At 65.8% G+C, this 23,730-nt stretch overlaps 3 protein-coding genes across 8 annotated transcripts; 2 read left to right on the forward strand and 1 right to left on the reverse strand.

Annotated features, from left to right (window-relative positions):
- Positions 1 to 678: 678 nt before the first annotated feature.
- Positions 679 to 5,001, reverse strand: SGCA (sarcoglycan alpha). Of its 5 annotated transcripts, XM_051803554.1 has the most exons (10): positions 4,901 to 4,941; positions 4,650 to 4,701; positions 4,083 to 4,235; positions 3,388 to 3,530; positions 3,232 to 3,304; positions 2,946 to 3,144; positions 2,472 to 2,634; positions 2,182 to 2,387; positions 1,982 to 2,008; positions 679 to 1,101 (listed from the first exon to the last, which is right to left on the reverse strand). In XM_051803554.1, exons 3-10 carry the CDS (start codon positions 4,231 to 4,233, stop codon positions 906 to 908), a joined length of 1,158 nt encoding a protein of 385 aa, XP_051659514.1. In that variant the 5' UTR covers positions 4,234 to 4,235; positions 4,650 to 4,701; positions 4,901 to 4,941; the 3' UTR covers positions 679 to 905. The 5 variants fall into 5 exon arrangements, with proteins under 5 accessions (XP_051659514.1, XP_051659513.1, XP_051659512.1 ...); XM_051803553.1 differs by lacking the exon at positions 4,650 to 4,701 and having other exon boundaries at positions 4,901 to 5,001; XM_051803552.1 differs by lacking the exon at positions 4,650 to 4,701 and having other exon boundaries at positions 3,409 to 3,530; positions 4,083 to 4,265; positions 4,901 to 4,977.
- A 1,610-nt stretch (positions 5,002 to 6,611) lies between these two features.
- Positions 6,612 to 16,558, forward strand: PPP1R9B (protein phosphatase 1 regulatory subunit 9B). Of its 2 annotated transcripts, XM_051803538.1 has the most exons (10): positions 6,613 to 8,354; positions 10,925 to 11,057; positions 11,171 to 11,291; positions 11,624 to 11,728; positions 12,070 to 12,205; positions 12,311 to 12,463; positions 12,550 to 12,603; positions 13,037 to 13,266; positions 14,094 to 14,190; positions 15,381 to 16,558. In XM_051803538.1, the coding sequence occupies exons 1-10, from the start codon at positions 7,056 to 7,058 to the stop codon at positions 15,432 to 15,434; spliced, it is 2,382 nt and encodes a 793-aa protein (XP_051659498.1). In that variant the 5' UTR covers positions 6,613 to 7,055; the 3' UTR covers positions 15,435 to 16,558. The 2 variants fall into 2 exon arrangements, with proteins under 2 accessions (XP_051659497.1, XP_051659498.1); XM_051803537.1 differs by having other exon boundaries at positions 6,612 to 8,354; positions 12,070 to 12,463.
- A 1,200-nt stretch (positions 16,559 to 17,758) lies between these two features.
- SAMD14 (sterile alpha motif domain containing 14) lies at positions 17,759 to 23,718 on the forward strand. The gene is given in 11 exon segments (XM_051803539.1): positions 17,759 to 17,842; positions 18,653 to 18,704; positions 19,806 to 19,960; positions 20,255 to 20,513; positions 20,615 to 20,702; positions 21,279 to 21,353; positions 21,431 to 21,587; positions 22,273 to 22,386; positions 22,467 to 22,622; positions 23,083 to 23,101; positions 23,104 to 23,718. Coding segments are annotated over 11 exon segments (1,230 nt in total). The 5' UTR covers positions 17,759 to 17,824; the 3' UTR covers positions 23,241 to 23,718.
- Positions 23,719 to 23,730: the final 12 nt, after the last annotated feature.

Raw genomic sequence — 23,730 nt, forward strand, 5'->3', positions numbered from 1 at the left:
CCAGCCCCATCCACACACCCCATACCCCTCATTCATGCCAAGGGACCAGCAGCACCCCCCCATGTGCCCAGGGAGCAGGTTGTACCCACCCAGTGCCCCCCTCCCCATGGTGGTGGGCACAAGCAGGACCCCCACAGCCCGGGGGGGCTGCTCTGGCCGCGGGACAAGCCCTCAATGCTGCCATTCTCCAGCCCGTCAATGGGTCCCCTTGTTCCTCCCGGGCCCCCATGTTTTCCTAACCCCCACCCTGGCGCCTGCCCCATGCAAGGGAGGGGGGGCTGTGGTGAAAGAGGCTCTTTCTTTGGAGGGGCTGGGCTGGGGGACCCCCTGGGGGGGTCGGGGAGGGGTTAGGGGGGTGCTGAGCGGGACGCTGAGTGGGATATCCAGGTCTATGCGGTGCGGATGGAGGATTTGGGAGCTCCAGGAGAGATCCTGCTGGACACGGACACCCAGGTGAGGAGGGGGGGCATTGGGGTGCCATCATGGGTCCCAGGGACTGTGTCCCCCCCGTTGTGCCTATTCCCATCCTCTTCCTGCTCCCTTTTCCCTCTACAAGGCTGGGGGATGCACAGAGTCATCCCAACCCTTATGGAGGTTGCAAGCCTTTCATGGGGGATCATGTCTGGAACAGGGTGGGCACTCCAAAACCTGCTCTGCAAATAAAGCAGAAAAGCCTCATTTCATCACTAAATGGTCAATTTATCCTCCAAAACTCACCCCGAAGAGGAAACACCCCAAAATCCTCCAGGCAACAGCCCGTCAGTGGGCAGAGCTCAGTCAGAAGGGTGACCACCCATCTGGCTGAACTCTGCCTGGGGGGGCTTCTGTACCCCCAAAAACATCAGGACACCCCGTTCCCATCCCTGGGATTGTCCCCCTCCCCCTGGCACGCTCCTGGGTGCCCCTCACTGAGGGAGGAGGGGCACACGGGCCCCATCCCGGGGGCTGGGCATGGGGTTGATGCGCTGGCCCGTGCGGACGTTGAACATGGGCAGCGTGGAAAGGGGCCGGGGCACATCCCGGATCACATCCCGGCTCCCGGCCATGTGCCGCAGCTCCTCCGTGTCCCCGTGGATGGTGGTGTGGTGGACCAGCTGGATGCTGAGAGGGGAAGGAGAATGGAATGAGGCACCCCATGTTTTCACCCGTGTCCCCCTGGGGAGGGGGTTGGTGCCCCATTATCAGGGTTTGTCTCCCCCACCGTTGGGGTCTGCTCACTCATCATTTGGGCTCGTCCCCCATCATTAGGGTGTACAGCTCATCACCGGGGTCTGCCCATCCTTCACTGGGGTCTGAATGTCTCACCATTGGGTTCTACCCACTCACCATTGGGGTCTACCCCCCAAAATTGGGTCTGCACTCCATAATTAGGGTCTGGCCCCCATCACCAGGAATTGACCCCCATCATTTGGGTTTGCCCTCCTGTTATTGGGGTCTGTATGCCATCGTTGGGGTCTGCACCTCATCACTGGGGTCTGCCCACCCTTCACTGTGGTCTGCACCTCATCACTGGGGTCTGCCCACCCTTCACTGGGGTCTGCACCCCAGCACTGGGTTCTACCCACCCATCACGGGGGTCTGCCCACACATCTTTGAGGTCTGGACCCATCACCAGGGTGTGCCCCCCATCCTCGGGGTCTGCCCCCCATCCTTGGGTCTGCCCCCCATGCCCAGGGTATCTCCTGAATGCTGTTGGTTCCACCCGAGGCTACTGGAGAAGTAAAGAAGCTCTTGTGCTCCAACCCGTGTCTCAGGAGGGTTATTGGGGGGTGCCGAGGGGTGGGAGGGGAGGAGGAGGGCTGGGGGGGCCTTTTGGGATGGGGGGATCCTTTAAGCTCTGCCACCTCCAGGACACCCCCCAAACTGCTCCCTGTCCCTCTCTCCTCTGTTGTCCCATCCCCATGACAAAGTCCCCCAAAGCAGCCCTCCCAGAGCAGCCCCCCCAGACCCCCCCAGCTCGGTCTGGGGTGACAGGGCTTACTCAGACGTCTGCAAGTCCCGTTTTTGCCTACAAAACAGGGGAAAAAGGGAAAAATTATAATTATGGTGAGAAGGGCTCTCACCATCCCCAGTTTGTCCTGGGGCCACAATGGCCGGCGAAGGGGCACCCAACCTGGGGTAGGGGAGACACCCCGACTGGGGTAGGGGAGACCCGCACCCTGAGCATGCCCCCCAACTCACACTCCCTCCCTGCGGCAGCACATGAGGTGGCCCAGGAGCAGACAGAGCAGCGCAGCCACCACCAGTGGCACCAGCAGTGTCACCAGGAACCCCGGCAGCAGGTCCTGGGGGGGCACCTCGGTGGGGGGCTGGAAATCCCCATCCTCCTCCAGCACCCCGGACCCCCAAACCGGTCCCAGAGTCGTGGGGCTGGGCCAGACCCGCAGCTGCAACGGGGTTGGGGGTGGTTAGGAGGGGGGGGTCCCCACAGGGGGGGGGTTGTGAGAGGTGGGGGGACACGTGGGTCTCACCAGGGTGAGGTTGCACCAGCGGATGGAGAAGTGGGGGGCAAAGGTGTCGTAGCAGGAGGCGAGGGGCTGCTGGCCCAGGCTGCAGCGGAAGCGGCTCTGGGGGGACACGGCCGACTCCAGGCACGGGGAGAAGGGGCTGTGGGAGCCCACCTTCACGTACACCCTGCAGTGGAGGTGGGCCCCCAAAACCCACCCACAGTGAGAAGGGGCCATGGGAGCCCACCTTTATGTGCACCTTGTGGTGGAGGTAGCCCCCCAAAACCCACCCATGGGGAGAAGGGGCCACAGGAAACTACCCTCATGTACACCCTAAGGCAGCTTCAGGTGAGCCCCCAAAACCACATTGAGAAGACCCCATGGGAACCCACCATCACGTGCACCCTGTGGGGCGGGGGCACTGGCTGGAGGTGACCCCCAAAACCCACCCAGGGTCTGCCCAGGGAGCACCCCCAGCCCCCCCAGCCCTGCCCGTACCCCTCCTTGCGCCCCTCGATGGGCAGTGGGACGCGGCCGCCCCGGTCCAGGGCGGAGGTGACGTTGATGACCTGGAGGTCTCCGCGCTCCCAGACTCCGGCCGAGCCCTGCAGGAACATCTCCCGCGCGGCCTCCGGCAGCAGCTCCTCCACATTCCTGTTCCCCACCAGGAACTCGCCCTGGTACGGGGGCTCCCCACCTGTGGGGCAACACGCAGCACCCATGGGGAAACCCCGGTCCATCCTGTGGGGTATCCTGGTGCAACTTGAGGGTGCCCAGCCCTCACCTGGGGCGGGGATGACGGTGATGACGAGGCGCTGGGACACCGTGGCGTAGGTGCGGCGGTTGTAGGCCAGCACCTGCAAGGACAGGGGACACCCCTGAAGATGTCACCCCTTCCTGTGCCACCCCAGAAGCAGGGGGTGTGAGGGTGGGCACCTACCTCGATGGTGTGGGTGCCCACCTCGCTGGCCGTGGGGCAGCCATACAGGTAGCCGGGCTGGTAGGGGTCCCGCTGGAGGTACCGCAGCCACCGCGGCAGGTCCGGGTGGTCCCGCAGGTGGGCTTGGAAGGTGATGGGGGCTGCTGGGACACACGGGTGGGTGGGGATGGACACAGACATGGGTACGGCACAGGTTGTGATGTGGGTGGACCCCCCCGCCTGAGAACTCCTTCCCCATCCAACTGGTCCCCACAAGGAAACAGGGATGGTCCCTGGGGGTCCTGATCCCCCAAAGGGAGGGAACCCCCAGGGGAGGGGACACTCAGTGATGCTCTGGGGGGGTTGACACTGCCCAGGGGGTCTCACATGGGTGGAGAGTGGAGAGGGAGGGATGGAGGGTGGGATGGAGGGTGGAAAGAAGGGAGGGATGGAGGATGGGATGGGATGGGATGGGATGGGATGGGGTGGGATGGGATGGGATAGAAGGATGGATGGATGGATGGATGGATGGATGGATGGATGGATGGATGGATGGATGGACGGATGGATGGACGGATGGATGGATGTTTACAGGACCGGATGGATGGAGGGATGGATGGACAGACAGCCCAGCTGGGGTGGGGACTGGCAGGGAGGATTATTCAGTGCCCCCATTATGAGTCCCATCCCCCCAATCCTCCCATGCTGGCCCTTACCATCATCATCCTCACTCCCGGTGGGAAAGGCCTCCTGGAACAGCTCCCGCTCCAGCTCATGAACGAAGATAGTTCCAGTCTCAGAGGAGATGCGGTGGTCAGGGAGGACGTGGTGGTCGGGGAGGGTGGTCTGGGACACCCCCAGGGCCATGGCTGTGACCACACACAGGGCTGGGGCCGAGGCTGGGGACACACGGCCCTTCCCTGCCTCAGATTCCCCTTTTCCGGAGACCCTGGGACAAGCCACAGGTGCCCACAGACCCCCTGGGACAGAAATGTGTTCCTACAGTGCCAGGTGTCCCAAGGCAGTGGAGTGGGGATATATTTAGGAGAGGATGGGATAGGGACAGGGACAGGATAGGGACAGAGACCGGGATGGAGATGGGGACAGGATGGTGGCAGGGACAGAATGGGACCAGGGATGGGACAGGGATGGGGAAAGAAGCAGGATGGGGACAGGGACACAAGATAGGGACAAAGTGGGGATGGAGTCAAAGATGGAGATGGGAACAACAACAGGAAGGGATGGGGACAGGATGGGGACAGGGTCAGGGATGGGGCCAGTACCTTCCCTTTTCCTGGTCCTGTCAGGCCAAGGTCCCACTCGCTGTCCCCCGCCCTGTCCCAAACCCAGCTGGCATTTGGGACAGGACGGCTTTATTTAGCTCTGTCACATCCCAGCCCTGTCCCCACGTCCTCTCCCACTTACACCCCCCGTGCCCACCCTGCTCTGGGGGTCCCCCCCCCCGCCCTCCCTGCCGGGGGTCCCCCAAGCCCAGCCGTGTCCCCCCAGATGGGGTGACAGGGCTGTCACTCGCCTGCCAGCACCCAGAGCCGGAGCAGCTCGGGCACCTCCATCTTCGCCAGCGCTGGGAATGGGGCCAGGGCTGATTGACAGAGGCAGCAGGGGCTGCCCAGGACGGGAGGGCCCTCCTGGGGGGGGTCCCACAGGGGACACCCTGCCACAGCCACCTCTTGCCACCAAGGCACGGAGCACCGGGGCTGCCGAGGGGCCTCCCGTGTCTCCCAGTGGCATCCGTGGGGTGTCCCCTGGGTGGGCTTGTCCCAGTGCCCCACTGAGGGTACTGGGGTGGCAATGAGGGGATGGGATGGGGGACACTTGGGGATAGCCCCCACCAGCATGGCCACCACCACTGCCCTGCACACGTATGTGGCACCAAGATGGGAACACGTGTGTGCACACGCGTGGGTGCGTGGGGACAGTGACATGGGTGGAGGGCACTGGGACAGCAGGGGGTGGCACTGATGGGGACCAGACTCTGTGGTGGGGCTTGGGGGGGCAGGTGGCAGTGGCAGAAGGGGAAGGGGGTGGTCATGGGGGGGATGTTGCAGCATGTCACGCCTCATCACGCCTCGTCACGCCTCGTCATGCCATGTCACACACAAAGGGTCGGGAGATGCCTTGGGTGACAAAGGGGACACACACACATCTGCAGGGTCCTGCTGCCCCAGACTGGGGGTGCAGGGGTGCCCCCCACCCTGCCCTCCACCCCCTCGGGGGGCTCGTCACACAGCAAGGACCCCCAACACAGCCATAGACTGGCGTGTCTGCCCCTTCCCTACCCACCAGTGGGAAGACAAGAACCCCCCAAACAGCCCCCCAAAATATCCCCTGACTTCTGCAGGAATGAGGGGAGCAGCACCGTAGCCCCCCCCTCCGGGACCTCCTGCCTCAGTTTCCCCTCCTGCCACCCCTGAGTGGAGGTGTCAGAGGGGATGTGCAGCACCCCCAGGATGGATTTAGGGGGACAGAGAGTAAATGGGGGACACCACAGGACACCTGGAGGTGGAGGGTGCTTCGGGCATGGGGGTGTGGAGGTCCCAGGGAGGGGGATGAGGGGGACATGTGGATAAAGCTGAGGGGACGCAGGGAGAGGAGCAGGAGGACACAGGGACAGACCCAGGAAAGGCATGGGGACAGGGTGGGGGAATGTGGATAGAAATTTGGGGGGACACGGGGATCAGATGGAGGGATGTAGGTACGAACTTAGGGGAGTTGTGGGTATAAACTTAGGGGGGATACGAGGACAGGATGGGGGGATACGGGGACAAACTCGGGGGGACATAGGGGCAATCTCGGGGGATATGGGGACAGGATGGGGGGAGATGTGGGGACAGGGCAGAAGTGGATGTAGGAGAAGATCCACGGGGTGTGAATACAGAACTGGGGGGTACAGGGACAGGACCGAGGGGACACGGGGACCAGCCTGGGGGCCACGGGGACAAAACTGGGGAGGGGGGACAGGAGCAGAATCAGACAGACACGGTAGGGAGCAGAGATGGGGAGGTGGGAGACACACGGGGCCAGAGCTGGAGGGGCCAGAGCTGGAGGGGGGGACACACGGGGACAGCGCTGGGGGGGGACACACGGGGACAGCGCGAGGGGTGGTAACAGCGGCCAAGCCGCGGGGGGGGACCCACACTGCACAGCGCGGATGCTGGGGGGGGACGCGCCGCAGGGAGGGGACCCCCGGGCGGGTGCGGGGAGGGGACCGTAGGGGGAGAGGGGGCTTTGGGGTGGGGGTGGTGGGGGGTCCCCATGGCCGGGCTGAGGCGGCGGCGGCGCTGAGGCCGAAGCGCGGCGCCGAGGAAGAGGAAGAGCGAGAGAGCGCTGCTAAGACCCAGAGGGCTCTGCGGGCAGCGGGGCGGGCAGAGCGCGCAGGCAGCGGCGGCTCCATCACCAGCCACAGAGAAAGGGGAAGAGGAGGAGGAGAAGGGAGGAAGGAAGAAGGGCCGCGGCGGAGCAGGGCGGGCGGGGGGGCCCCGCCGAGGATGGACATGGCCTGACGGGGCCTGGCAGCCGGCCGGTGCAGGTGTGCCGGCGGCGGCCCCCCCCGGCAGCATCCTCGCCCTCCCCGATGCCGCTGTAGCCGGCGAGGGGCCGCGGCGTGAGCGGGGGGCTCGGCGGGGGCGGCGGCGGCGAGCGATGCTGCGGGGAGAAGCGGCGGAGCCATGCTGAGGACGGAGGCAGGCGGAGGGGCGGCCGCCGGGGGGGGGTCCCCCTCCTCCGGCGGGGCGGCGGGCGGCGGGGGGCTGCGGAGCGCGTCCCCGCACCGGAACGCCTACGAGGCCACCATCCAGGCCCTGGCGCCCACAAAGGAGGCCGACGGCGGCGAGGACGGCAAGAAGAGCCGGGGCAAGAAGTATGGCTCCAACGTCCACCGGATCAAGAACATGTTCCTGCAGATGGGGACGGCGCCCGGCCCCGAGGGCGCCTGCGACCTGGCCAAGGCCAAGGAGAAGCCGGTGCGCCTCTCCTTGCCCCGCGCCGGCAGCCTCAGCGAGACCATGGACCAGGGCAGCCTCCTCAAGCTGGGCACCAGCGTCTCGGAGCGGGTCAGCCGCTTTGACTCCAAGCCCGACAAGCCCTTCTCCAAGCTGCAGGAGACCCGCAAGATCTTCGAGAGGAGCCCGCAGGAGAAGGCCACCACCACCAAGCTGCTGCTCCGCAAGGAGCGCGCCGGCTTCCAGGACCGCAAGCTGGACGTGGTGGTGAGGTTCAACGGCAGCACCGAGTCCCTGGACAAGCTGGACGCCGACGCCGTGTCGCCCACGGTCAGCCAGCTCAGCGCCGTCTTCGAGAAGGCCGATCTCCGGAACAACCTGCACAAGGCGCAGGGCAGGGCGGGAGCGCCGCTCAACGCCAAGGTGGTGGGCAAGCGGCCGCGGGTCTTCGCGCCGGGCGCCGAGGCCGGGCGCCAGGGCGATGGGCACCCTGCCCCAACCCGCGCCCGGCCACCCGAGGAGGAGAAGGCGCCGAGCAAAACCGTGAGGCCGGCGGAGAAGGAACCGGCCGCCCCACGGGTGCAGGAGGTCTGCAAGATCAAGCCGGTGGAGGTGGAGGAGAGCGGAGAGGGCGAGGATGAGGAGGAGGAGGCAGCGGCAGCGGGCGAAGCGGTGCCACCCGTGCCCCAACTGGCCAAGGGGGACGAGGGTCCGGCGGCCACCGCCCCACGGCTGGATGGGGGCACGGGGGTGGCCTCGGGCGAGGAGGGCATCAAGGGCGAGCGGGCGGAGGAGGGTGATGGCTACGAGGAGGCCAAGAAGGAGGACTTCTCTGAGGCGGACCTGGTGGACATAAGTGCCTACAGCGGGCTTGGGGAGGACTCGGGGGGCAGCGGGCTGGAGGAGGAGGAGGAGGCCGAAGGGCTGTATGAACCCGAGTCGGGCTGTGTGGAGATCCCTGGGCTGTCTGAGGAAGAGGAGCCCGTCCCCAACCGCAAGATCCAGTTCAGCACAGCACCCATCCAGGTGAGACTGGCTGGGGGTGGGGGGCAGCTGGGGAGGAAGGGAACCTGGGGTGAGGGGTACCCAGGGTGACAGATACCTGGGGTGAGGGGTACCCTGGGGTGAGGGGTACCCAGGGTGACAGATACCTGGGGTGAGGGGTACCCTGGGGTGAGGGGTACCCAGGGTGACAGGTACCCGGGGTGAGGGGTACCCCAGGGTGAGAGGAACCCAGGGGGAAGAGTACCCAAGGTGAGGGGCACCCAGGGTGAGGGGTACCCTGGCTGTACCCAAGTGGGCCCAGGTGGGCAAGTAGCCCAAGATGAAGGGTACCCTAAGAGGAAGGGCACCCCGGGGTGAGGGGCAGCCCAGATTGGTGTATGGGACCCCCACAAAATCACCCATTTGGAGGGGACAGAGAAATGGGGTGCAGGTCTGTGCCCCCCTGCCCTGTGCCCTCCCCAGACAGGGCATCCCCCCTGGCCATGCCCTTACACTTGGGGAAACTGGGCCTGGGTCTGGCTAACGAGCTGGCTAATGAAGGGCCAAGCCCGGGCATGGTGGGGACCCCCTGCCAACAAGGGGCCCCCCGGGGCTGGTGTGATGGGGTCAGGTACCCGCTGGGGTGGACTGTGCACAGCACCCAGTGCCAACCTCCCCATCGTGCCTGGGACAGGCCAAGACCTACTCCATATTTTGGGAGGGGATGCCTGAAATATCTGTGTACGAGGTGCTGGGTGCCAGGGCCGTGCCACCCTTGGTCCTGTTTGTCCCTCGGTGCCAGGACTCCTCCCAAACCGGGGGGTCCCCTAGGACAAGGTGGCGCTGGGGGGTTGTGCCCCCCCTCGTGTGCCCAGCCCGGTGCCCAGAGCCGTTTCGGGAAGTGGAGGAAGGGGAAGTGCCGTGGCAGCGTGGCCGGGTGGGCGGCATCGCCCGAGCACCCCCCGCTCCCTGCCGGGGATCCTGGCAGGGTTTGGGGTCCCTACCTGGGATGCTCCCCCAGTGAAGGGGGGGCTAAAGGGGCCGTGCAGCTATTTTGGGGTGTTCTCTCCCGCACGGATCCCCCCGACCGCGGGAGCAGCGGTTGCTTTGTGCCGGAGCCGGGTTATTTTTAGAGCCCCGGTCTATATTCTGGCTCTGAGTCAGAGCGGGTGGGTGGCCCCACCTGGGACAGGGGGACAGGGGGACAGGGAGCACCGTGGCCTGGGCAGGGGGCAGTGGTGGCTGTGTGCTGGGGTGGCTGCATGTTGTAGGGAGTCTTGATCCTGTGGGAACCAGCCAACCCAGCCCTGGGAATGGTGCCCTGGCCATGGATGCGTTTTTGGGGTGCTCTGCTCACCCCAGCACAGCCTTTAACCTCCTGCTTTTACCTACCTCAGGGGGTGTCCCACACGTGGGGATGGGTGGAGAGTGGGATCCAGGTCCCTGCCCAGGTACAGGGGTGATGCTGAGCCCCCCAAACCCGCTGTAGGGCTTGGAGACGTTGGGGACCCCCCCCAGCCCAGCACTGGGGGCACACACCGCCAGCCCCTTCCCCTGGCTTCGGCTGCTTCTCCCTTGGAATCTACTCCAGGCCCCCCACGCATCCCAAATCCCCCAGGACCTGGGGGTGGGGTGGGAGGCACAGCAGGGTGAGTGGGGACATGTGCCCACAGCCCCCCAGGGACCTCCTATGGATGGGGGGACACTGGGACGTCTCCTGCCCTGCTCCTCCCTGTCACCCCTGGGTGCCACCCGTGTGGGTCCTGCCCTTCTGTGGGTGTCACTGGGCTTTGTCCCCTGACACTCATCCCTAATACCCTTTGTGTCCAGGCTTTATCACCACGGTGTTATCCCTAATCCACTCGCTCTGGCGGCATCGAGGGGCCAGGGCCCCTCCTGGGACATCTGCCAGGCCCAGCCCCTGCCAGCCCCTCCCCAGCAGCCCCCAGTGGACATGGCACCCACTCCCTCCAGCTCCAGGCTGGGGACAACGTCCTGGAGGCACATCCAGACTCGGCCAGGGAGGGTTTAGGGGTGCCCCATGGTGGGGGTCATGGTCCCCAGGGATTTGGCATGGGAGGGTGAAGAGATGCCCCACAACGAGGATCAGTGTCCCTGAGGATTTGACACAGGAGGGTTTTGGGGTGCCTCATGAGAGAAGTCAACATCCCCAGGGATTTGAGGTGCCCCATCCTTCTATTAGTCCTTCATTTCATCCATCCATTCTTCCACCTATCCGGCCTTCCTTCCTTTTTTCTAGTCATTCTTCCATCTATCCATTCATCCATCCATCCATCCTTCATCCATCCATCCATCTCCTCATCCATCTGCCATTCCATCCATCCATCCATCTGTCCATCCATCCTTCCATCTGTCCATCCATCCTTCCATGGGGTGCAGGCACTGTCTCCTCTCCCAGAGCCACCTCCAAACCCTTTGTCCTTCCTTGTCTCCCCCTCGCTCCACGACACGATGTGGGGAGGGGGATTCTCTGGTGTCTTACAGGCTCCCTGCCCTGCCCATGCCTGGGGCTCTCCCACACGGGAATTCCCATTGCCATGGGTGTCCCTGGTGTTTTCCCACCTGGCTGAGCAGCTCCCTGTTCCCACCAGGTGTTCAGCACTTACTCCAACGAGGACTATGACCGCCGCAATGAGGACGTCGACCCCATGGCCGCCTCGGCCGAGTATGAGCTGGAGAAGAGGGTGGAGAGACTCGACCTCTTCCCTGTGGAGCTGGAGAAAGGTGGGTCCTCACCCCGTCCCACACCCCAGGACCCTTGTGGCACCTTGGAGGTGACTCCATGGCATTGAGTGGCCGCGGCCACCCCGCCAGGACACGTCTGTCTGTCCCCACAGACTCCGAAGGGTTGGGGATCAGCATCATCGGGATGGGAGCGGGGGCCGACATGGGCCTGGAGAAATTGGGAATCTTCGTCAAGACGGTGACGGAAGGAGGGGCAGCCCACCGGGATGGCAGGTACGGGCTGGGGGGACTGCCCACCTGTATGGCTGCTCCTGGCACGGGGGTGGGAGCAGGGACACTGTTCAGGTGTTCCCTGGGATCAGGGAGATGATCCAGGTGTTCCCTGGGTGGGAGCAGATGATGATCCAGGTGTTCCTTGGGGTGGGAGCAGGGAAATGGTCCAGGCGTTCCCATGATAGGAGAAGGCAGATGATCCAGGTGTTCCCAGATAGGAGCAGATGACCCAGATGTTCCCTGGGGTGGGAGCAGAGGATGATCCAGGTGTTCCCTGCGGTGGGGGAGGTGGGCGAGGGGTGGCCCCGCTGTGACGGTCCCCTTGTCCCCAGGATCCAGGTGAACGATCTGATTGTGGAGGTGGATGGCACCAGCCTGGTGGGGGTGACCCAGAGCTTCGCTGCCTCCGTCCTCAGGAACACCAAGGGCCGTGTCCGGTAGGACCCGGGGCTGGGGGGCTTGAGGGGCTGGGAGACCCCCAGAATCTGTGCTGAGACCCCTGTGGTCCCTGCCCCATAGCCTGTCCCCAGGCTGGGCTGTCCCCCAAAATACCACTCCCCCTCATAAATACCACTCCCTCCTCATGCCCACTGCCTGCCCTGTGCCGCCCCAGCGCCCCCCCAAAACGCCCCCAACTGCTCCCCAGCCCCCATGACACCCCTAAACCCACCACTCCCAGGAGGACTGCAGGGATGTCCCTCAGCTGTGTCCCCCGCCCTGTGCCCCTGCGGCCAGGCCCCCCCGTCCCTGCTGACCCCCCGTGCCCGCTGCCCCCCAGGTTCCTGATCGGGCGGGAGAAGCCGGGGGAGCAGAGCGAGGTGGCACAGCTGATCCAGCAGACGCTGGAGCAGGAGCGGTGGCAGCGGGAGATGATCGAGCAGCGCTACACCCAGTACACCGAGGACGACGAGGAGGTGAGGGGACAACGCCCACCCACCCAGGGTCCCTCCGCCCGACATGGGGCCGGTGACGCCATTTCCCCGGGTGGGGATGCCAATGGTGCCCTGTGCCCTCCCCAGACGGGTGAATATGCGACAGACGAGGAGGAGGAGATGAGCCCCATGTTCCCTGGTGGGGAGATGGCCATCGAGGTGTTCGAGCTGGCCGAGAACGAGGACACGCTGTCCCCCGTGGAGATGGACCCCGAGAAGCTGGTGCACAAGTTCAAGGAGGTGAGGAGGGGCTGGGGGAAGCCGGGGGAGAGGGGGCTGCCCACACGTGTGTGCCCACCCCGTGCCCACACCGGCTCCTCCCGCAGCTCCAGATCAAACACGCTGTCACCGAGGCCGAGATCCAGCAGCTCAAGAGGAAGGTGAGTGGGGGTCTGGGGGTCCCGGCTGCCCAGGGGTAGGGGGGACACCCTGACATCTCCCCTGGCACCCCTGGATCTCGATCTCCACCATCCTCTCTGAATTCCTCACATTCTCACCCCTACCCTGCACGTGCTGTGCCGTGTTCTGCCTGTCACCTGGCTGTGCCATGTCATGCCTGTTCCCTGTTTGTGTCTTGCTGTGCCATGCCATGCCACACCACGTGGCTGTGCCATGCCATGCCATGCCTGTTCCCTGATTTGTAATGCCACGCCACACCATGCCATGCCATATCCTGTTCCCTGACTGTGCCATGCTGTGCCATATCCTTATCCCTGACTCTGCCATGCCATGCTCTGCCATATCCCGCTCCCTGACTGTGCCATGCCGTGCCATATCCCGCTCCCTGACTGTGCCATGCTGTGCCATCCCCAGCTGCAGTGCCTGGAGCAGGAGAAGGCACGCTGGCGGGCTGAGAAGGCCCAGCTGGAGCAGAGCGTGGAGGAGAACAAGGAGCGGATGGAGAAGCTGGAAGGGTACTGGATGGAGGCCCAGAACCTGTGCCAGGCCGTGGACGAGCACCTCAAGGAGACCCAGGCCCAGTACCAGACCCTGGAGCGCAAGTACAGCAAGGCCAAGCGGCTCATCAAGGAGTACCAGCAGAAGTGAGGGCAGCGCCCACCCCCTGCCCGTCCTCCCCTGGGCACCCCGTGTCCACCCGGGCATGGACCCGTCCCCTGGGAACTGACCCCTCCTCAGGCACCCCGGTCCCTGGGAACATTGGGCTGGGCCAGGCCCTCCCTGGGCATCCCTGATCTCTGGGCACAGACTGTGCCATTGGGCTGAGCTGCCCCCTAGCCATGGATCCGTCCCCCAGGAACCAGATCCTTCCCTGGCACCCCTTGTCCCTGGGCACAGCCACATAACGTGGGCACAGATCATGCCCTTGGTGTGGACCCTCTTGTGGGGCTCTGACCCCTTCATGGGCACCCTTTGTCCCTGGGCACTTAACGTCTCTTGGGCAGAAATACATCCCTTGGGGCACCAGATCCTTCCTGGGCACCCCCTGTCCCTGGGCAGGGACATTCCACTGGGCAGGGACTCCTCCCTGGGGAAACAGCTCCATCCTGATCATGGATCATGCCCTGGGAAGGAACCTTCCTCTTGATAGAGACCCATCCCTGGGGCACCAAATCCTTCCTGGGCACCCTTTGTTCTCTTGGCATGGACCATTCCCTGTGCAGGGACCTTCCCTGTGACATAAATCCATCAAGGCCAGGTTAGACAGGGCTTGGAGTAACCTGGTCTAGTGGAAGGTGTCCCTGCCATGGCAGGGAGTGGGATAAGATCATCTTTAAGATCCCTTCCAGCCCCAACTATTCCATCATCCCACTGGGCTGGGTGTCCCAGGATGCCCCTGCCCTGGTCCCCCTCCCTGGGGTATCCCCAGTGCCGGGGGGGGGGCCGTGCACCCACGCACCGATTCCCGCAGGGAGATCGAGTTCCTGAAGAAGGAGACGGCGCAGCGGCGGGTGCTGGAGGAGTCGGAGCTGGCACACAAAGAGGAGATGGAGAAGCTGCAGGAGAAGGTGGGCACCGGGCGCCGGGACCAGGGGTGTCCCTGAGCCCCCCAGCCCCGCCCGGCCACGGTCGCACCGCTCCCGGGGCTCCGTCGCCGATGGATCGCGGGGGATCTGCTGGGCCGCCGGATCCCGCGCCGGGGGCTGCGGAGCCTGTGGGGCACCGGCTCCCTCCGGACTGAGCTACGGCCACTGGATCCCACCCCGGGTCACGGTGGATCTGCCTGGGGCTCCCAGCGGGATTGTGCTCCCTCCACCAGATCACAGCGGATCTGCTCGGGCGCTGGGCAACGCCCGGGCTCCTCCCGGCACTGGATCCCACCCTGGATTGCAGGGGATCTGCCTGCGGATCCTGCTCCGGGGTCTGACAGCCCACAAAGAGATCACCTCGGGCACCAGATCCCAGGCTGCTTGTGCGGGATCCCACGAGGGATCCCCAGAGATCATCCCACACGATCCTGTTGGGAGCCGGATCCCATGCTGGTCATGCTGGATCCCCCAACAGACCCCACTGGATTCCATGCCAGCCACACTGGAACCCCCCAGCCATGGGGTCAGAGCCGTGCGGGGCCACAGCGGATCCCACATGGGCTCACCGGATCCCAAAGGATCCCAAGGGTCTGCCGTGGGTCACAGTGGGGGGGGGCATCCCCTGCCCGGCTGGGGGGCACCAGGGCACAGAGGGGAGGTCCCTGGCACCCAGCAGAGCCCCTCCATGCACCCACCTCCATCACCCCAAAATATCCCCTGACATCCCACAGAGACTCACCCACCACCTGCCTGCAGCCCCCTCCCCATCCCTGTGCCCCCAGTCTGCCTCCCTATTCCTGCCCCCCTTCCACCCGTCTCTGTGCCCCTGTCCCTGTGTCCCCAACCTACCCCCCATCTCTGTGCCCCCATCCCTGTCCCATCCACCCCTCCAGTCTCCTACCCCTCTGTGCTATCTCCCTGTCCTCCCCCTCGTCCTTCCCACCCCTCCATGTTTCCCCCCACCCCAACACCCCCATGTCCTGCCCCCTTTGTCCTTCCCCCCAGTCCCATCCATCCCTCCCTGTCCTGTCCCCCCATCTCCGTGTCCCCATCCCTGTATCCTCATCCTGTCCCCCCATCCCACGGTCACAGCCGTGTCCCCCCCACCCCCCGTGTGTGCCCCCTCCCGGCCCCCCCCGCTGAGACCTGTCCCCTTTGCTGTTTTTCAGATCTCCGAACTGGAGGCCAAGCTGCAGACTTTGAAAAATTCCAACCCGACTTAAACCACCCTCAAACCGCAGCGATTTCGGGGTGGGGGGGTCCCCCATTTCTTCTCCCCAAACCACCCCCCCAGCCCTGCCCCCCGCCCCTTCCCTGCCTCTTCCCCACCGGGGAGGAGATGAGACCCCCGCCAAGGCCTCCTGGTGCCCCCCACTCCCCCCTGGGGGCACAGACAGTGTGTGTGGGGGGGGTGTCTGACAGAGGGGGGGTTTCGGGGGGGGACACACCCCGCGTTCGTGTCTGTGTCCAGTGTGAGTCTCGTGGTGACGTGATGGACCGATGGGGGGGGCACAGCTCCCCCCAGGCCTCCCCCCTCCCCTCGACGTGACCCCCCCGCCCCTGGACACAGAGCTGGCACCCTGGTTGGACGCTGTGGGGGCGGGGACCGGACAATGACACCCCCCCACCCCCCAAATTGTGAGCCATATTGGGGGGGTACGCTGGAAACCCCCCCAATCCCCAGCTCCTTCTCTTGGGACTCACCTGGAGCACGGGCTGGGGGGGGCCGGTTGCCTTGGCCCTCCCCACCCCACCAACGGACTCACCCCCAGCCCCACAACGAGGTGCCCCCCTCGGGGTTGGTGCCCAGGACCATTGCCAGGGAGGGGGGACCCCAAGTGCCCCCCTCTCACTCCCCTTCAGTGCCACCATCGCCAGGCAGGAGGGACAGCCCCCCCCAGCCTTTGCCAACCCCTGCAGCAGGATGGGGGGGCACCAGCCCCACTGCCCCCCCCGGCAATGGGGGGCTGCCCAGCACCCCACTGTGGGGGCCCCCAGTGCCCCCCAGCACCCTCTGCTACCCTCCCTGAGCCCGGGGCTTTCGCCTTCCCTGGGCAGGGGGGGACACACAGGGGTCCCCCTCCAAGGTGGGGGCGATGCCCTCACCCCCCAACTGTAAATAACCCCCCCCAAATCACAGTATTTCTCTGGGGCTGGGACACCCCCCACTACTGGTCACCCCCAGCCGGGTCGGGGGGTCCCCCTCCCTCGGCCCGGGGGAACCCCATTATTTTTCATTTCTATTTTGCCCCCCTCGCCCCCTGCCCCGAAGTACCGAGTCTCCGACAGTAACTGGATGTGGGGGCAACTGGGAGCCAGAGCTGGTTATACTGGGAGTGGGAGGCGGGGGGGGGCACGCGGAGGGGGGGGGGGGGGAGGGAAGGGGGGTCCGACTGGATTGGAGCCACTTGGGGAGGGGGGAGGATATTTAAGGGGGGGTCGGGGAGCGCGAGCCCCGGGGGGGGCCGGGGTTATTTAATCTCACACGTGTACCTGTGGGTGTATATACTATATATAATGTACCTATGTATGTACTGGTCCTCGTTTTGTAACGCAGCGTCCGCGGCCCCCCCACCCCATAAACGCGGCCTCGGCTTCCCCCCGCCTCCTTCTGCCCGCGGATGGGTCGGGGGGCGATGGGCGAGCCTGGGAAGGATGGGGGGAATAGGGAAGACTGGGAGTGATTGGGGGTCATGGGGAGGAGTGGGAAGGTGGGGGACCGAGGAGGATGGAGGGCACTGGGAGGAGTGGGAGGGTTTGGGGGGGAACTGGGGGGAGTGGGCACGATGTGGGCACTGAGAGGAAGGGATTGGGGGGGAAGTGGGAAGAATTGGAGGGGAGTGGGCAGGGTTGGAAGGCACTGGGAGGAGCAGGAAAGACTGTAGGGCACTGGGAGGAATGGGAAGAATTGGGGGGCACTGGGAGGAGTGAGTAGCACGTGGAGGACATTGCGAAGGGTGGGGGGCACTTCGGGGCACTGTGGAGGATGGGAGACACTAGGCACCGTGGGGGTCACCGGTGTGTCCGTGCCCGGTGTCCCCGTGCCCGGTCGCTGTCCGTTCAGCACCGCCGTGTGCGCGTCTGTCCGTCCGTGCCCGGTGTCCCCGTGCCCCCTCCCCCGGTGCCCCCCTCGTCGCTATCCCTTCAGCACTGTCCCCGTGTGTGCGTCTGTCCCCCCATGCCCGCTGCCCGCCCCCAGAGCCCCCCCGTCCTTGTCCGTTCAGCACCCCCGTGTATCCCCCCCACGCCTCCCTCCCGGTGCCCCCCCCGGTCTGTCCGTTCATCACCGGCCCCGCTTCGGGCGGGGCTGACCCCGCCCCCCCGCCCCCGCCCCCGCCGTTTCCGGGTTCCTGTGCCCCCCCCGCGGCCCCCGGCCCGGCGGGGCGGCCCAGCCCGGCTCGGTAGCGCCCTCCGCTCCCACCGGCCCTGCCACGGCCCCGGCCCAGCCCGCGGGAGGCAACCGGGGGCGACCAGGATGCCCCAGAAGCGCCGGTGAGTCGGGGGCGGGGGGGGACAGGGCGTCACCCCCGGACAGCGGCCCCGGCATGGCCCCATCCCCCGGTACAGCATCCCCGGTACAGCATCCCCAGGACAGCCCCACCCCCGGGACAGCATGCCTTGTACAGCCTCGGTACAGCATCTCCGGTAGAGCCCCTCCCCCGGGACAGCCCCATCCCCCCGGTTCAGTATTCCTGGTACAGCCTCATCCCCCGGGCAGCACCCCCAGTACAAACCCGGTAGAGCTCCTCACCCCAGGGACAGCCCCACCCCTGATACAGCGTCCCTGGTACAGCCCCCGGTACGGCCCCAGCCCCTGCTACAGCCCCGGTACACATCCGGTACACCCCCCTACTCCCGGTACAGCCCCACCCCAGGTACAGCACCATCCCCCAGGACAGCCCGGACAGCCCCAGCCCGGTTCAGCCCCCCAGCTCCCGGTACAGCCCACCCCATGTACAGAAGCATCCCCTGGGACAGCTCCGGTACAGCCGCATCCCGGTACAGCCCCATCCCCCGGTACAGCCCCATCCCCTGGTACAGCCCCATCCCGGTACAGCCCCCCAGCTCCCGGTTCGGCGACCCCGGGCACAGCACCATCCCCCGGTACAGCCCCGGTACAGCCCCAGCCCGGTACAGCTCCAAACACCGCTACATCATCCCCGGCCCTGTCCCCTCCCGGTACCGCCTCCCCTCAGCTCCCACCGGTGCTGGACCCGTTCCCCGGAGGGAGGGAGGGGCTGGGGGGGAGCCAGGAACGGATCTACCTCCCCTTACCCCGCCTGTCCCCCGCCCCGATGCTGCCAAGGCATTAGGAGTCCCCGCCCCCACCTCGAGACCCCCCGAGCCCCGGGACACGGGGATCACTGGGAGGGCAGGGGGGGTCACTGGCATCACTGGAAGAGGGTCTGGTTCCTCTCCTGACTGTCCCCTCTGTCCCCAGCTTTGTCCCACCATGTCGGTCTCCAAGCTGCAGGACACGGACGAGGTTTTTGGTGAGTCCCAGTGGGCACATGGGGTGCAAGCGCCCAAACGGGGTGCAGAGCACCCTGGGGGGTGCAGAGCTGCCTGTGGGTCCCCACCCACCCTCAGTGTCCTCCTATCTTAGGGGGGGACAAACTGGGCTTGGGGACAACGTGTACTTGGGGACACAGGGATGTGTATGGGCAGGGGGACACATACAGGGGACAGGGGCATGCAGAGAGTGTCAGACACATGGGGACACGTCCAGGACACACAGGTTGGGCATAGGGGTGTGCACAGGGTGACAGGAATGTGGGGACATGGGGAGAGGCACAGGGAGGTGCACAGGGTGGCAGGGACATGGGGTCATGGTCCAGAGCCACCCCTTGCGCTGGGTTGAGATACAGGGGTCACAGCAGGGCAGGGACATGAGTGGGATCCCAGTTGGACCATGGACAAAGCGTGGCCCCCCTGGGTGACAGGGACATTCTGTCCTCGGGATCACCCCACTGCTTCTCTCCCCGTGCCGGGGCATCTCTTTGAACACTTCTCTCTGTCCCCCTGTTCCCTGTCCTGCCCCACTGGGGTGCCCCATCCATGTCCCCAATGCTCCCCTCTCCCTGTCCCCCCTCCAATCTCCCTGGGACCCCCCTCCCGCCCTTTGACTCTCCTGCCCTGTCCCCAATGTCCCTCTGTCCCCTCTCCACCGGGCTGGCCTTCTCCTGACCTTCTGTCCACCTCCCTCCAACGCTCCCCCGTCCCCTTCTCCCTGCCCCTTCTTGGCCATCCATCCCTCCATCTCCCATCAATCCATCACTCCCTCCTTTTCTCCCATCTGCTTGGCCCCACCCATCCACCTGTCCACCATTTCCTTTTCCTTATCCATCTGTCCGTCCACCCATCCATCTTCCTTCTCCCTACCTGTTCCTCTATTCCCCCCTCCATCCCTCCCCATCTTCCTTCTCCATCCATCCATCCATCCATCCCTTCTCCCTACTTGTCCATCCCTCCATCCCTCCGTCTACCCCACCATCCTTCTCTCTCCTCGTCCATCCCATCCCACCCCACCGCACCCCGTGTCCGTCTGTCCGTCTCTCTCTCTCTCTCTGCCCCGGTCTCTCTTTCACCCCCAGATTTTACCGCTGTGGTTCCAGAGACGCCGCGCCTGGACAGCAGCCTGCACAAAGCCCGGGCCCGCCTGCTGGCCAAGGGCCGCCGCCACCGGCCCTCCCGCTCCCGCCTGCGCGACAGCGCCAGCTCCACCGAGGGCGACGAGGGGGACACCGCGGTGAGAGCGGGGGCGGCAGGGGCGGGGGGCACCGCGGACACCGGGGATGGTGTTGGGGGACGTCGGGGCTGAAGAGGTGGGGGGCTCTGTGGACCCCAGGGATTAGAGGGGGGAATCCATGGCTGGGGGGCACCGCAGACCCCGGGGACTAGAGGGGAATGGCTGGGCTGCAGGGCTGGGGGCACCATCTACCCCAGGGATTAGAGGGGGTTAGGGCAGGGATGGGGGTCTAGGGGACAAACCCGGGGGAGTGCAGGGGTTTGACCACCCCTCCCCTTGCCGTGTGCCCCCCAGGGCACCGAGGGCGATGGCAGCCCCCCGACCCCCTCGCCCTTCTCCCGTGCCAGCGACTTCTCCTTCGACGGGGGGCCGGGGCGGGCGGCGCTGGGGGACCCCCCGGCCCCCACGACCCCCCTCAGCCGCTACCGGCCCCTCACCAACACCTCGTCCCAGGAGGGGCTGTCAGGCCCCGCCGTGCCCAAATCCTGCCCCAGCTCCGACAGCTCCCCCGGCTTCGCCCGCCGCGATGCCTGGCCCCGGCAGCACAGCGAAGGTGAGACACCCCCCCGGCCCCCCCGGGGCGCACGGGGACCCCTGGGACATCCCCCGGCACTGTGAGGGGCGGTGGGGGACACCCCGGTCCTTCTCCTGCAGATGACAGCAGGGACATGAGCCCCCCCGAGCCCGCCAGTCCCACCGTGGGGCTGGACAAGAAAACACGGAGGAAGTTCTTGGATTTGGGGTGAGACCCGGCCCTGGCGGGAGCGGGGGAATACACGGAGGAGGGGTGCAGGGGGACTGGGGGGATGGAGTGGGCCACGAAAGGATGAAGGAGGGGATGGAGAGGAGATGGAGGAAGGGATGCAGGAAGGGATAGGGAGGGATGGAAAGGGGATGGAGGTGGCCAGAGGGATGCAGGACAGGATGGAGAGATGGAGGAAGAGATGCAGGATGGGATAGGGAGGGATAGAGAGGGAATGGAGGGGGACAGAGGGGTGCAGGGAGGGATACAGGAAGGGATGGAGGGTGGATACAGGGAGGGATGGGGGGAAGGATGGGGGACGGAGGGATGCAGGGATGGAGGGAGGATGGATGCAGAGATCGAGAGGTGCAACAGAAAGAAAGATGGAGACATAGCTGGAGAGATGCCTGAAGGGAGGAAAAGATGGCGGGATGCACAGAGGAGGGATGCACGAGTGGAGGATCCTCTGGAGGAAATGGAGGGGTCTCTGAGGATGGATGATGGGTGGGTGGAAGGATGGGTCCTGGGGCCCATGGGGGGAGCACAACCCTCAGGACTGCCCCCCCTCTCCCCCAGGGTGACCCTGCGCCGGGCGTCCTCCGGCAAGAGCCGCAAAGAGAAGAGCAGCAACCGCCTGTCCACGGGTAGCAGGTGAGGGACCCCCTCAGCCGGGGCAGGGGGGGCTGCCTGGGCACGGCCCCCACCCCCTGACACGGCTCTGTGCCCAGGGAGGCGGCGGAGGGTCCCGGCCGCCCCTCGGGCTCCCCCTTCCTGCCCTTCTCGTGGTTCTCGGACAGCGCCAGGGGCTCGGGCTCCCCCGGCTCCGCGTCCCCCTGCGGCTCCCCCCGGCACGAGGGGCTCAGCCCCGCCAAATCCGCCTCCCAGGTCAGTGCCCGGCCAGGGGAGGGGGAGCCTGGCACTGTGGGGATAAGGGAGGGGGCGGGGGCCCTATAGGGACGTCGATGCTCCCATGCATTCGGTGGCTATAGGAGAGGAGGTGACACCAGCTGTAGGACAGACGACAAAGCCCCATAGGGTCAGGGTGGCTTTGGGGGGTGTCAAAGCCCTAAAAAGTCAAGACAAGTATTGGGGGCAGCAGGTCCAAAGCCCCATAGGATCAAGATGGATATGGGAGGGCTGTGTCAAAGCCCTAGAGAGTCAAAGCAGGTACTGGGGGTGGGGGCAAAGCCCTATAGGATCAAGATGGCTGGGGTGGGGGGTTGTCAAAGCCCTATAAAGTCATGACAGGTATTAGGAGGGGGTCCAAAGCCCTATAGGGTCAAAATGGCTTGGGAGAGGGAGGTGTCAAGACCCTAGAGTCAAGACAGGTATTGGGGTGGGGGTCCAAAGCCCCACAAGGTCAAGATGGCTGGGGTGGGGGCATGCAAAGCCCTATAGAGTCAAGACAGGTATTGGGGTGGAGGTTCAAAGCCCCACGAGGTCAAGATAGATATGAGGGGCTGTGGGATGAAAGCCCAGGGGGGGTTGGAAGCCCTATGGGTGTGGGAGGGTGCTGTAGAGGGGTCCGGGGGGGGCAGCCCTGCTCTCACCCCCCCTCACGCTGCCCCAGGACTCGACGCTGAGCGAGGACTCCCCCCCGCCCAGCGCCAGCCCCCGCCTGCCCGGGCCCCCCCGCGCCAAGTGCTCGTACCCCTACCACACCCTGTCCCAGTCCTCGGACGAGGTGAGACGCGGCGAGGGGGCGAGGTTGGGGTGTTCCCCCCCCATATCCCACGGGGACCCCCCATTAACGCCCTGTGCCAGTTCCTGGAGGAGCCCCCCGGCGCGGCCGCGGGCTGGACGTGCCAGCAGGTGGGGCAGTGGCTGGAGAGCCTGAGCCTGGAGCAGTACGTGCAGGACTTCTCTGCCCACGGCGTGGACGGGCCCCGGCTCCTGCACCTCGACGGGGCCAAGCTCAAGGTATAGGGCTGGGGGGCTCTGATGAGGGGGCACGGGGGGGTTCTGGGTGCCGCAACGGGCTCTGGGGTGGGGCAAGAGGTTCTGGGTACCCCGACAGAGCAGGAGGTCTTAGAGGGTTCTGGGTACCCCAATGGAGTGTTCCATGGAGCAGAAGGTCCAGGTAGGTTCTAGTTACCCCATTAAGATGCTCCACAGGGCAGGAAGGTCTGGGATGGTTCTGGGTACCCCAAAGGGCTCATCAAGGGGTACCTAAACCCCCTTGCCCAAACCAGTGGCTCCACATGGCAGGAAGTTCCAGGCATCCCAAGGGACGAGTCCAGGAGGCAGAAGGGAAGTTCTGGGGACTCCAAGGCGCTACTGCACGGGGGGTGTGGGTACCGAGGATCTGAGGGGGGGTCCACATACCCCAGAGGGCTTGGGGGGTAGTGTGGCCCCCTGCCAGCCCCCGCTGTGCCCACAGGCACTGGGGGTGGGCAGCTCCAGGACAGGGCGGTGCTGAAGAGGAAGCTGAAGGAGCTGAGCCTGGCGGCCGAGAGGGAGCGCAAGGCCCAGGAGAAGGCGGAGAAGCAGCGGGAGAAGCAGAAGAAGAAGGACCTCCAGGAGCAGCGGTGGAGTTAAGGGGGGGCCTGGGAGTGCCCCTGCACCCCCTCCCCACCCACAGCCCCCCTGGGATGCCCCAGGGGACCCCCGGCGTGGGACACACTGGCGTGGCTGAGGGACGGTGCCAGGCTGAGACGAGCACGGAGCACCACGTGCCCCCCTCCTCCAGCCCCCTCCCCGCCTGCCCCCCTGCACCCCACGGGCACAGCCGGGCCCCCCCTCCAGGGGCCCCTTTCCCAGATGCAAGTGGCACATTGGACACCCCCACCCTGCCCCATCACCTCCCACCCCGTCAGCAGCACCCCAAGGGGGGCAGGGGGTCACGGCCAGCACTGACTGGGAACAGCGTGTGGCCTGACCCCCCCCACGGGGACACTCCCCAGTTGGGGTGTGGGGGTGATTGCTGACCTCCCCACACACCCCCAGCCCCAAATATGGCGCCCCAGAGGCCACGCCAAGAAATAAAAGGGTATCAAGGGCCAGTGCAAACCAGTGAGACCAGTGTGAG

Source organism: Manacus candei, unplaced genomic scaffold, assembly GCF_025592945.1.
Source record: "Manacus candei isolate 608988 ecotype Guabito, Panama unplaced genomic scaffold, ASM2559294v1 h1tg000058l, whole genome shotgun sequence".
Classification (NCBI taxonomy): domain Eukaryota; kingdom Metazoa; phylum Chordata; class Aves; order Passeriformes; family Pipridae; genus Manacus; species Manacus candei.

What these genes read in the sequence shown, in the direction of transcription:
- SGCA (XM_051803550.1), bottom strand. Translation starts at nt 4,940, where the DNA reads ATGGAGGTGCCCGAGCTGCTCCGGCTCTGGGTGCTGGCAG. An exon ending in TGGGCACCCACACCATCGAG is followed by an intron (nt 3,305 to 3,387) that starts GTAGGTGCCCAC and finishes CTGTCCTTGCAG; the next exon opens with GTGCTGGCCTACAACCGCCG. An exon ending in TGCTGCCGCAGGGAGGGAGT is followed by an intron (nt 2,009 to 2,181) that starts GTGAGTTGGGGG and finishes CCTGTTTTGTAG; the next exon opens with GCAAAAACGGGACTTGCAGA.
- PPP1R9B (XM_051803537.1), top strand. Translation starts at nt 7,056, where the DNA reads ATGCTGAGGACGGAGGCAGGCGGAGGGGCGGCCGCCGGGGGGGGGTCC. An exon ending in TGGTGCACAAGTTCAAGGAG is followed by an intron (nt 12,464 to 12,549) that starts GTGAGGAGGGGC and finishes CTCCTCCCGCAG; the next exon opens with CTCCAGATCAAACACGCTGT. An exon ending in TCCAGCAGCTCAAGAGGAAG is followed by an intron (nt 12,604 to 13,036) that starts GTGAGTGGGGGT and finishes TGCCATCCCCAG; the next exon opens with CTGCAGTGCCTGGAGCAGGA.